Genomic DNA, 13,149 nt, shown 5'->3' with positions numbered 1-13,149 from the left:
TACTGCCCTTTCGATATTTGTGACTGATTATGTTAGACAGTTGACTGTTTTCATTATATGTCAGATTGATGGAAAGGACATGGGATATTGGACCTGATGGATCACGGGCTTCAGCCAAGAGGGCAGTTCTTATGTTTTAGTTTATGAATTCGGTATAGAAAATCCTGACCTTCTAATCATTTCTTTGACCTAGAAGTATCTTTCTCAAAGAAACTTCTCTTGAGCTCACACCTATGTCCAGGTTGCTGTAAACTTGACCTTAGCATGTGCAACTCCTGGCCTTGGCTTTCAAAGGTCCTCGCCTAGCGTTCCTTGCTTCAGGGAATGGTCCTTCCCACTTTCCTTCCAGTTGTACAAGCTACAAATATAGAAGTCTTCCTTGGCACCTCACTCTTCCTGCATCCATAGCCACCCTTTCCAGTTGGCATTTTCCCCTCCTGATCCATCTACTATTCTGCATTTTCCCCGCTGAACCAAAGCCACCATCGTTTCTTACCTTGGCTATCATAGTAGCCTTCTAATTGGTTTCCCTGCTTCCTGCTCCTTGCGTTTGGTACACAGTAGTCAGAGTAAGTGAACTTACAGAAATGTACGTTACGTAAATAGCAGTCTTCCTCCCCCCTCCGTCCACTGCCCTCCCCGCCCCCACCCGCTCCCACACACAGGAAAAGGATGGAGGGAAGGAAGGAAGGGAAACAACTCAGGGTCCTGATTCCTGTGTTAGTGCTTTTTGTTATTGAAAATGTTTCTTACGTCATTTGGAGTATCTTCCCACCTTTTTGTACATTATTGACTTTAGACATGGCTTACTTGTCACAATTTTTTTAAGGAAATAAATTTAAAAGATTAATGTCTTTTAAAGTTCTCTATTCTTGATTTGAACCATAAGTTAGAATTCTGTGAAGAAGAGTATATCTGTTACTAAGATGTTTGCGGCTAACAACAGTAACATTTGCAAATTAGCCACTCAGCCAGGCCCAAATTTGGAATCATTCAAAAGAAACTGAAATTTTAAAATGCTTTAAAAGAAGACTTGTTTATCCCCAATCCTTGGGTACTCATCACCGATCTGTTCCTAGGTCCTAAACAAGAATTTCTTTCTTTTGTGCTCCTGATGTTTCTCTTACCCAACTTCTCTGCTGCAACTTGCAAGTGTCTAGAAGACACTTCTGTTGCAGTCGTTTCGGTAAATCCTCTTAGAAGGAGGATATCTGAGAGGAATGCCTGGGCAAGAGAGAGACCGCCTCTAAATACGCTTGGCATTCTTTTTTCCCTTGTCTCATCCTTTTTGACAGTTTGTCATCATATTTGTGATCAAAGTTAAGGAAAAATGTTTCAAAATTACATTAGTTTGAGGAAAACCAATTGTTCTCTTACTTTTCTGTTTGCCAGGAGAAATATTTGAAGTTGGCTGGTAGAATCTTTTAAGTTAAAAATAGTTTGATTTTCTGTAAATAAATGGAAACAGAAAAATCCAGATTTGTTTTTCTGAGCTACATAACAGAAATACATCATAAAATCTGCAAGTAATAAGAATATTTTTTTCAGGCTTATGCTTAAAATTAGAAAATAAGTATAACAACAAACAAACAAATTTTGTCATAAGTATAACATGAAAGGAACACAACAAATTAGGAAGTTTTGCCTTTAAAAAAAAAACTTGGTTGTGAATTTTTTTAAACCTGTGGCCTAGTTAATCCTATTTTCTTATCAAACAGAACTCGTATATAGAACAGCAGTTTTTGGTTTTGATTAGTATAAGCACCTGTTACTATGCCTTTATACAACAGTGGTCAGACTAAGAATGCTGTTTCCAGGTATCGAAATAGTGCCCCTGCTGACCAGTGGTTCCTGCTCTAATGATACACATGGTGTTGGGCCATGAGATTTTGACGGCTGGTTTGGGTACTAGAATTTCGGAGGTTCTGTGAGAAAGCCTTTATATTTCAATAACAGTCAAGTACGTGGCTCAGAACCTAGAACTCAACCATTATTAGACCCATAGTTTAGATTTTGTTACTGTTTTTATAAACATGAAGCTTTTCTTTTCCTCATTGGATATAAATAGAACAAAGCAGAAATGTGGCAAGCAGAAAAGGTATAACAGAAAAAGTGAAAAATTAGGGGTTATGGAAATGGAAAATTGGTCTTTTCTGTTTTTTTAAGGGATGAAGTGAGATTGGGTATATACTGTAAAAACAGAAAAAAATGTATTGTGTTTTCTTCTCTTTAACACTTACTTGTTGAAGTGTAGGAATAGGAGCACAGAAGACATACTAAACTTCTACTTCAAGAGGAAATTCAGTTAGCTTCCTAAGCAGGATTAATTTCTTTTGAGGAAAATGTGGGGAAAAAAATATTAAAAGAGGAGAAAGTACTGAGAAACTATAGGAAATATATTTAGAACCTTACAGAACATTTCCCATTACTATTTATTTCATATTATCTGTTAAGGTGTTTTGTTGTTTTATTGTTAATCTCCAGGCACCAAAATGGTACCCATTACTGAGTAATAAATACACCAAGTTCAAGTCTGAGATACAGATAAGCATTGCTTTGGAAACAGATTCAAAGGCACCAGTGGATAGTTTTAAAGCAAAGGGAGCTCCCCCTCGAGATGGAAAAGGTTTGTGCATCATTTCTAAGGACATTCTCTGAAAAGTTGTATCTGTGGGTAGAACTTTAGGGGGGGTGGCAGGGTATTTAGGGAGATACATGCAGGAATGTAAACTGATTTTACTCCAGTGTATCAAACAAATGTTGTGACATTGTTTCACATGCAGCACTTGTTGCTCTTAGCTTTTGTTTACAAAACTTAGAAATTGGGAAAGATTTTCTTTATTTTATATATAAAGGAACAAAGTAGAATTTCGTATTGTTTTTAAAAAATTGCTATTTGGGAAAATTTCCATACTTCTAACTCCCTTCTCTGACAGTGAGAGACCTGTCACAATTATTATTTTGACTTCTAAGCTCTGCTGACCACCTTTATTAAAGTGCATAATTATCAGATACTGTGCTAAGTGCATTACTTTTATTATTTAATTCGATCTTCTCAACACTAAAAGCTTTGCAGAAGAAGACATGGAGACTAAAATAGATCAGAGTTCCCCATACAACTAGTAAATGACAGATCTGGAATTGGAACCTGCTTCTGTGTGACGCTAGAATCTGTGCTCTTAATCATTGGGCTATTTGTAGTCATTGTTTCAGAAAGTTTATTTCTTCAGGTTTAAATCCTGGAGGAGTCAAGGAGAATTACTTGTTTATAGGATATGCGTATGTACAATTTTGATAAGCCCTGACATATTACCCTCCAAAAGGTTATACTAGTCTATACCTACCAACGTGGACTATTCTCTCTTTCCTGCATGCTCCCTAACACTGAATTTTGTCTATTATTTTAGTTGTGTGTAGTTTTGTTTTTTTTCCTTCATCAATTTGAAAAGCCCTGTCCATCTCCATTCTCTTCATACTGGAGCCTATTTGATTATATCAGTTCTCAGAGTTGTGTCATGGTTTTCTGTTATTCTTAGGGAAATACCCAAACGTTTTAACATGGCATTCAAGAAGACCCCTTGTGGTATGGCCTCTGCTTATCCTGCCAGCCTCATCTCTTTCTATTTGTCAGTCCTCCATCTGTGGTCCAGCACATCACACCTATTTCAGTCTCTAACCTCATGGTTTCTCTTGCTTCTGTGCCGTTGCAAATATTGTTCCTTCTCCCTAAAACACTCTTTTTCATTCCCTCATTCTCTATTCAGTCACTTTCCTCTTTTTAGCCAAATCTTGCTTATTTTTCAGTTCCCAGTTTAGATTCACTTCCTTCAGGAAATCTGTGGTGCCTTTTCTATGTGGTTTATTAAACTAAAGTTTTAAAAATGTTGTCTTATTTCAAAATGTGGCTTTTATATGCAGAGAGAAAATGGTGGTTATAAAAAAAAAATCAATGGAAATCTTAATGAAATATTAACTGTATCCATGAAAATGGCCAAGCAAATGAAAAAGCATAAGCAGCTTTCAAAATTCTTATAATGGTTTATGGCAAACTGCAATGTAGTTTAATTGTGTTTTTCTCCACAAAGTACCTGCCAGCCTATCTGGACTTGAGCCCAAGGACATCGTGGCAGTGCTGAATGAGGAGGGAGGCTACCATCAGATCGGACCAGCAGACTATTGTACCGACTTCTTTGTTATGTCAGTGACCATAGCATTCGCCACCCAGTTGGAGCAGGTGAGACTTCTCCTCAGATTAGTGAATCACAAAGAACTGGAAAATTGAATTTTATTTTTCAAATCTGCCTTTCAGGTGTTACAAAGTTTTACAAGTTGACTTTTTTTACTTTTTAAAAATAATTTAGAAAAGTGTTTTCTTTCATATCAGAAAACATTTTTGCTCTAGAAGAATAAAGTCTGATTATCTTGGTAATAGGAGAAGAAATGAAATCTCTCAGAATTTAGAAGAAAAATTATCGCTAAACATTATTTCCCATTGTACTGCATGGCATTGTAAGGACTGGTATGAAAGGGTGTTTTTTGAAGTACTGACTAATTTGCCTTTCGGAGAAGTGTGCAATGCTGGGGACACTTTGTCTCTGTCATACCTTAAGAGCTGTAGGGTCTGAGATTAGATTTTACCTTTTACCTTATTTACAAACTAGCAGATTAGCCTGTTACTGTTTCTTGGATGCTGCCAGAAGATATAAGTCTCTCGGGTCAGAGACAAAGGACTGTATTACTCAACACAGCAAGCAACATGAATATCAGTGTATTTCCTTCAGTTCCTTTAACCCCATGTCCCATGGAGGTGACACAGTGGGCCCAGATGGTAGCTCTGCATGCAGTGAGTTGCGTCATAGCTGAGGAACACAGAAATTGGGGAACACACCCCTTTTATTATAAGCAGTCCTGGTCTTTGTCCGGAAGGTTACCAGAGACAACCCTAGGAAACGGCCTGGGTAAGCTGTCAGGGACTTATAGTCTTGACACAGTCAGCAAGCCTGTGTAGGGGTGCTCGGGGCCCATGGTGGATTGCCTCTTCCCCAAAATGGCTCAACACAAAATTAGCTGTTATTCTATTGTCCTTCTCAGATCAAGTCTAGTTTTCTTGCAATTATGTTGGTCTGTAGCAGCTGAACTAAATTAGTATTTTCAAAAATGGAGAATACGGCTTAAAACTCTAAAATTTTTATCAGACTATTCATTTTCTTAGAGGTACAAGATTCCCACATAATCCACATTTACAAGTGAATGTGGGTTAGTGACCCGATATTTATCTAACTTGTAAGATTTATCAGGTAAAGATTTTTCTTAAGAAATATATTTAACTTGGTCACACTGAGTTCACGCCCACTACAAAAAGCACTTCTAATATATGCATTCTTTGAGCTTTACTCTTTCTTGCCTAATTGGGTACTATCATTTCCTCATTGACACTTGGTGCTTTTATCTTTCTCCCTCAATTTCCTTATTTTGTTCTCTTCATAAATCTCTGCTTGGGGATTGCCTAGCATCGTATGCCTTTGTGATTGAGGGCAAAGCCAGTGTCCACTAGCTTTTTATTTAACTCATCAGAACACACAGTAGATAGTAGTAAGTCTACTGTATTTTTGCTGTGCTGTTAAATACCTGCAAAGCATTTTAAATTGTCACTTTATTTTTAATATTTTCAACTCCCTAAGGAGGCGTAATTGTTATCATTTACAATCGTGTGTTATTTCTGTGAACTAGGCATCTTGCCATCTACTTTCCATATGTTGCGTTTAATCCTACCACAACTTGAGGGGATTATTATTTTCATTTTCAAGATGAAACCAAATTTTAGAAAGGTTTTACAGCCTGTAAATGGCCCAGGTATTTCAGGTCAGATGGTCACTTTTCACATTCTTCTGTTCCAATTTTGTGCTCTCTTGCCTCTTATGGCGTTTACAGTAATGGATTTGAGCTGGAATCTCATTCTCACTACTTACAAGTTTCTTTCACTTGGGCAACTTACTTAACCTGTCTGAGACTTGAATTTTCTTAATTGTATAGTGATGATACTACCACTTTGCAGATGTGTATGAAGAATGAGATAGTATAATAACTAATGTGCCTAGCATATAGTTTGTATGTGCAAGGCTGTATTTGTTTGGTAAAAGCTTGTGGAACTAATTGACCTGTTGGATCCACAACTAAAACTAATACAGTTTTTGGTAATATAGGTGACTGATTGGGACAAATCACTCAGTTTAGTTTTTTTGTTTTGTTTTAAAGCAGATTGATGTCTGGCAAGCTGCTTGCTATCTATATTAAAAATGAAGTCACCTATGTTCCTTAAAACATTAACAAAATTACCATATAACCCAGCACTTTAACTCCTAGGTATATATCACAAGAATTGAAAACAGGTATTCAAATAAATTTCTACACAAATATTCATAGTAGCACTATTCATGTTACCAAAAATTCAGATATCCATCAATGGGTGAATGGATAAACAAAATATATATACATACGATAGAATATTATTCAACTATAAAAGGCATCAATACCGAAACTTGCTACAACATGGATGAATGTTGAAAACATGCTAAGTGAAAGAAAGAAGCCAGACATTAAAGGCCACGTGTTGTATGATTCCATTTATATAAAATATCCAGAAGAGGCAAATTCATAGAGAAAAAAAAATCAGATTTGTGGTTTCCAGGGATTGGAGAAAAGGGGGGAATGAGGAATGACTGCTTAATGGTTCCGCTGTTTCTGTTTGGATGATGAAAAAGTCCTGGAATGAAATAGTGGTGATGGTTGTGCAACAGTGTGAGTGTACTTAATATTAGTGAATTGCATACTTTTTAATGGTTAAAATGGTAAATTTTCTGTTGTGTGTATTTTACAATAATTTTTAAAAACAAACAAGCCCCATAGTTTCTTCATCTTTTGATACTGCTTAATAGTTCTTTGTTTGCTTTTTGCACTTTTTATAGACAAGCCAAGGATTTAAAAAATTAGCCGTTTAGTTTTTCCTTCTCAAGCTAGTCAAAAGCAATGTGAGAAATCATCTATTAATAAACAAAGGAACATAGCTTTTCAGTTGCAAGTCAGTGAGTTAGAACATGATACTATAGACTTGTAGAATGGAGGAATGAGTTTGGAGCAGGAAGACTAGATGCTGATAATCGTGCTTCCTTCATTTCTTAAATATTGAAAGTTAAGAGTAAAAACAGTTTTTAATTACAGCGATGATAAAGGATTTGAAAAGAATCTCTTATAGTGGGAATTACTTAGAATTAAATATACCATGAAATATATAAAGGACATCTTTATTTCTTAAAATTTTTCTGGTTGCTTTCTGATTATGGAAGAAAGTAAAAAGAAAACGAAAGTCTCCTCTAATTACAGTCCTCAGAAATAATCATTGTTAAGTGTAGTATATTTTTTCCTCAAGCATTTTCTTATTCACATAGCAACAGCTAACTGTGTGCAAGACAGAGTTGTAGGATTAAACATACATTATCTCTTTCGATTCTTCCAACAAACCTAAAATAAATGGAGGCACCATGATTAAGGAATTTGTCCAAAATTTCACAGAAAGCCATTGATGGAACCAAGGTTAGGGGTTGGAGGCTTAATCCAGAATTTGTGTTCTTAACAACTGTATATCGGTACTGCCTCTCAAAAACTAAAAATCTCCATGATTAAAATTATAATTAAACAAATACATTTTTAAATAATGGGATTAAAATAATAACTGTATATATAATAATATACTTTATATAAAAGAATAACCTTATTGAGTATTTACTATGTGCTCTTTATTTACAGGTAATTTTTTTTTTTTATCTGAGTGCTAGTTACACAGATGTGTTCACTTTGTGAAAATGCATTGAGCTCTGCCCTTACAGTTTGTGTACTTTTCTCTGTATAGATTTTAAAAAGTTTTTGTTTTTACTTTCTTTGAAATAATTTTTTAAAATTTTCAATTACAGTTGACATATTACATTACTTTCAGCCGTACAACATAGTGATTGGGCATTTATATAACTTAAGAAGTGACCACCCCAATAAGTCTAGTACCTATCTGACATCATACATAGTTATTATAATATTATTAACTATATTCCCTATGCTATACTTTATATCCAGTCACTTTTTACAACTGCCAATTTGTACATCTCAATCCCTTCCCCTTTTTCATCTGGTCCCCCCCTCCCCAATTCCTTTCTCTCTATTTCTTGCATATCTATGGTAGATTTTTGGTTTCTGGTTTCCATGTGCTTTATATATATATTCCAAGCTATGTTTTTAGCAATCTGTTTTAAGTTGGTTGCTTAAGTTCGAACACATTATGTTTTTGTCATTATTTTTTACTTTTGTGTGTTTGTGTTTATTCCTTAATTTATTGTTGTAATTACACATGGTTTTCCTACTTTTGCCTTTTAAACTTTGCACTAGCTTTGTAATTTAGTCCACTGTTTTTATTAAGTATTTGCCCTTGTCAGGGAGAATTTTTTTCTTCCCTGCATTTTCTGATTCGTATTATTGATCTTCTTCTTCTTCTTCAAGAAGTCCCTTTAACATTTCTTGTAGTACTGGTGTAGTGGTTAGGAACTCCTTTAGCTTTTTCTGGTCTGAGAAACTGTATCTCTCCTTTGATTCTAAATGACAGCTTTGCTAGGTAGGGTAATCTTGGTTGTAGGTCCTGACTTCTCATCACTTTGAATATTTCGTGCCAATCCCTTGTGGCCTGCAAATTTTCTGTTAAGAAATAAACGGGCAGTCTTATGGGAGCTCCCTTATATGTGACTAACTGCTTTTCTCTTGCTGCTTTTATGATTCTTTCTTTGTCTTTAATCTTTGGCATTTTAATTACGATGTATCTTGGTGTGGGCCTCTTTGGGTTCATCTTGTGTGAGACTCTGCTTCCTGGGCTTTTATGTCTATTTCCGTCACCAGGTTACAGAAGTTTTCAGTAATTTCTTCAAATAGATTTTCAATCAATTGCTCTCTCTCTTTTCCTTCTGATGCCTCTATGATGTGAATGTTGGTACACTTAATGTTTTTGTCCTAGAAGTCCCTTTATCCTAATTTTTTTAAATTCTTTTTTTCTTTTTGCTGTTTCTATTGGATGTTTTCTGCTGCCTTTCTGATCACTGCTTTGATCATCTGCTGTTGATTCCCTCTAATGTATTCTTTATTTCAGTTATTGTGTTCTTCATTTCTGACTGGTTCTTTTTTATGATTTTTATCTCGTGTAAGTTCTCACTGAGTTAATCTATTCTTTCTCTAAGTTCATTGAGCATCCTTATAACCAGTGTTTTGAATTCTATACCTGGTAGATTGCTTGTCTCCATTTTGTTTAGTTCTTTTTCTGGGGTTTTCCTGTTTTTTCATTTGAGACGTGTCTCTTTGTCTTCTCATTTTAGCTGACTCCTTGTGTTTATTTCTCTATATTAGGTAGATCAGCTATGTCATTCAGTCTTGACAGGTGGCCTTATGTCATAGGTATCCTGTGGGCCTAATGGCACAGTCTCCCTGGCCACCGGCGCTGGCTGCTGTAGGGTCATCCCTTCTTTGGGTTGTGTGTGCCTTCCTGTTGTAGTTGATCCTTCATTGCAGTTGGCATGTCAGTGGGTAGGATTGAACTACATGTTGACTGGCTGTGAGGACTGGCCATGACTACAGCACACGAGCTGTTGTGGGGTGGGGGGGCTGACCCCACAGATCAAGATTCACTTTAGTAGGGTACTGGTGCCTGCCACTTCTACCCTTTGGGTATGTCATTTTTAGAGCTGGTTTGGGTGGTGCTCTGGTATGGTCTGAAGCCACCCACTGAGCTTGTTGGTTCTGGGGCCTTTTGAAGGTGTTCTGCTGCAGGTAAGGTCAATCATTGCCTTTGCCCAGCCCAGGCCACCTGGTAGGAGCTACAAAGTATTTGCTGTTGGTTACCACCTCTGAAGGGCTTGGGGGTACTTGGGAGAGGCTGTGCTGTAAACTGAGGCTGGCTGCCACTAGTGCTAGACTTGGTGCTGCTTACAAGAGGTACCAGGTATGCCAAGGCTCATCGTTACTTGTTGGGCGTTTGTGTACCTTTGAGAGATTTTAAGGAAGTCCACAGCATGAGCCAAGGCAAGCTGTTTGTGTGGGAAAGCTGCTGAAAAAAGTTTCAGGCTGGGTATGCGATTGGGTGAGGTGGGGGTCCCAGGGAATCATCAGGGTAGGGCTAATGGTGTTAGCCAGGTTAATGGAGAGCTCAGATTTGGTGCCTACCTGCGCCTGCAGGTTGTGTGGTGTGGCGGAGAGGGCTTAACAAAATAACAATAGCATCTGCCAACACTTCCTTCCCTGGAGAGACCTGCTCTGACTCCTGCCCCTCTAGCCCTCGCCCTGAAGCTGGTGAGTTTAATTCCTCCCTTTATGTCCCTGGAGCTTTTCATGCTGCTGCTCCAGCAGTGGAGCTCAGAGCAGGTGAATCTGTGAGCATGTGAATCTGTGCTTGGGCCCTTTAAGTCCTGCAGCACCAAGGTCTGTAGCAGTCTGTTGTCTTTCTTGAATACAGTCCTTGTTGGTTTTCACAGCCATATGTTATGGGGACTTCTCCCTCTGGCACTGGTGCCCCGGGTTGGGGAGCCCGGTGTGGGGCTGGAACCTCTCACTCTCAGGCAGGACCTCTGCAGACAAGATATCCTGAGTTTTAATCACCACACGTGCGTGTGGGACCAGCCTGTTCCCCATGTCTGCTCTTCCTACGAGTCTCGAAATGGCTTCTTCTTTATATCCTTAGTTATAGCAATTCTGTTCAGTAGTCTTCAGGTAGTTCTCAATGATGATTGTTCTATACTTTAGTTGTAAATTTGATGTGGTCATGGAAGGGGGTAAACACAGAGTTTAGCTACCCTGCCATTTTGACTGCCTGTTTTACTTTATACTTTACCTAAAATAAATAACTTGAATATTTACTAGGTGCTCAGTACATGAAGTAAATTTTATTCGTTTTATCTGTTCTAAGCGGTTATTGCACTTTTGTTTTTTCACAAACTATACTGTCTTATAACTATTTTTTTAACCTAGTAGTGTATCTAAGGTAACTTTCATGTCAATATATCATTATTTAGCAGACACTGTGTGATTACTGTACTATATTTAAGCCTATTGACAAACACATTAGTTGCTTATAGTTTATTGTATTTTTAACAGTGTTCTAGCAAACATTAAATATTTGTTAGAATATAGTTTATATTTCCTGGAACAAGAATCCCAGGTCTTCATCATATGTGACCAGCTTGGAAAAGTGACACTCCTAGTACAGAAGGCATCCGTTGACAACTGTTAATTTATAGGTCTCCAAATTTTGACAGCACGGCTAAAGCTTTTTTTCAAAAGCCTGGATTAAGATGTTATATTAAACAGCCTGGATTATGATTTTTGAAAAACCTCTCATTTAAGAAGAGGATGGCAGAATGAGGATAAGATGGAATAAGTTATGTGGAAATAAGGAAAGCTCAGTTTACGACACTTGATTATTTTCTTCTAAAAGAACTTTTGTGTTTTATTCATGGACCAGTTGAATGAAATGTAAACTTTAAAAACAACATAAAACTATAAAAATATTTTAATCTCTTTGTGCTTTTTTAACATAAACTTTAAAAAATTAATCAAACTAATAATTTGGTATTAATTTGGCAGAGAATGAGACATTTTGAGTGATTGATTTTTAAGACTTGACAAAAAAATCATTAATGTTTTTGCAAATGTTTTTGGAGTTCATCAGATACTAATAAGCATGTTTAGTGGTTTACAAAGTAATACTCTTTTTTTTTTCCTCTTCCTTAAATGTTTAGTTAATTCCATGTACCATGAAACTTCCAGAACGACAGCCTGAGTTTTTCTTTTACTATTCTTTACTGGGAAATGATGTTACAAATGAACCCTTCAATGATTTGATCAACCCAAACTTTGAGCCAGAGAGAGCGTCTGTTCGAATACGTAGCAGTGTAGAAATTCTTCGTGTTTACCTGGCCCTTCAGCCTAAACTACAGGTAAGTCCTGCAGAAAATTCGTTTTTATTAGAGATTATTTTTTTAAGCATTAAAGAAGTACCTGAACTATCTTATTTCAGTGCTGGAGATCTTCTTTCTATCACATCTTTTAATTTTTTTAGAAATTATCCTGAGTTGTAAAGTCATAGCATAACAGTTACTTCAGAATTTTAAGAGGTATACCTCCTTACCCAGTTAATGTGAAAAGAGGTATGTTAGTTATCAGTCCTTTATAATAAAAAGAAAAGTTGTACCTGGACCCTAAATCTATGGACACAAGGAAGGTTTCATTATTGTTAGTGGGGATAGTAGCTATAGGCACACGGATCACATTTCAGATTTCAGAATTTATATTCCATATTGCTATTAAAAGCAAAGAGAGAACACAATTTTCAAAAAGAAAACACAATTTTCTAAAACCTGCCATTGAATTGAGTATTTTTTACAAACTAATTTTAAATTGGACTATTTAAAAGTGAACCTTACCTTTTTGTTATACTTTTTGTTAACTTTTTGTATACTTTTTGATAACTTTTTGTTCTATTTTGTATTACAATTGCTTTAAATAAGCCTGAAACAGGGTAGTGAAATATACCATTAGGTAGTCGTTTGTTTATAGTAAAGTGTCAGAAGACTGGCATTTTGGGTGGGAGTTGACAAAGAGGAATTAAAGAAATTTTAGTAGAACTAAATTTTAGAGGCAGTTCCACTAAATGCAAGATATTTAGAAAGCTGAAGACTATATGAAATGATGAAGTATGTAGGAAAAAAACACATTGAATTTTATTCTATATCTAATATAGCAATCATTATCAAAGGTATTGACTTATTAGTTTGATTCTCGTGGACATTTAAGTCATAAAAATTCCTTCTCTACAGCCCATTAAAATCATCACACCTAATAACAGTAAGTCTAAGTTACAAGTCATTGCTGATACTAGAACTAAAACTATTTTCATGTAGTGATTGCTTATTGTTCATATGAATGCTAAGTTTGCCAAGGCTGGAATAACCTTTTTGTTGTTACAAAAGGTAGTAATGTTGACGTTTTGATTAGCTATCAGTGATTAACAGTGCTTTCCTTCCCAGAGATATTCTCCTTTACCTTTTACTGTTGTACACTGTTTTATAA

General features: G+C 36.3%; 1 protein-coding gene across 4 annotated transcripts in view; it reads left to right on the top strand.

The window, feature by feature from the left end:
* The window catches only part of CEP120 (centrosomal protein 120), a 63,068-nt gene that overhangs the window by 7,564 nt on the left and 42,355 nt on the right, over positions 1–13,149 (top strand). For 3 of the 4 annotated variants that reach the window (XM_033111055.1, XM_033111054.1, XM_033111056.1), the window contains 3 exons: positions 2,485–2,626; positions 4,086–4,234; positions 11,820–12,017. In XM_033111055.1, coding sequence (XP_032966946.1) covers positions 2,485–2,626; positions 4,086–4,234; positions 11,820–12,017 — 489 coding nt within the window. The remainder of the gene's footprint in view (positions 1–2,484; positions 2,627–4,085; positions 4,235–11,819; positions 12,018–13,149) is intronic. The other variant, XM_033111057.1, reaches the window with a different exon arrangement.

Source organism: Rhinolophus ferrumequinum, chromosome 7 (genome assembly GCF_004115265.2).
Source record: "Rhinolophus ferrumequinum isolate MPI-CBG mRhiFer1 chromosome 7, mRhiFer1_v1.p, whole genome shotgun sequence".
Classification (NCBI taxonomy): domain Eukaryota; kingdom Metazoa; phylum Chordata; class Mammalia; order Chiroptera; family Rhinolophidae; genus Rhinolophus; species Rhinolophus ferrumequinum.
The sequence above is the reverse complement of the archived record's forward strand: the minus strand, read 5'-3'. Positions and strand labels throughout refer to the sequence as shown.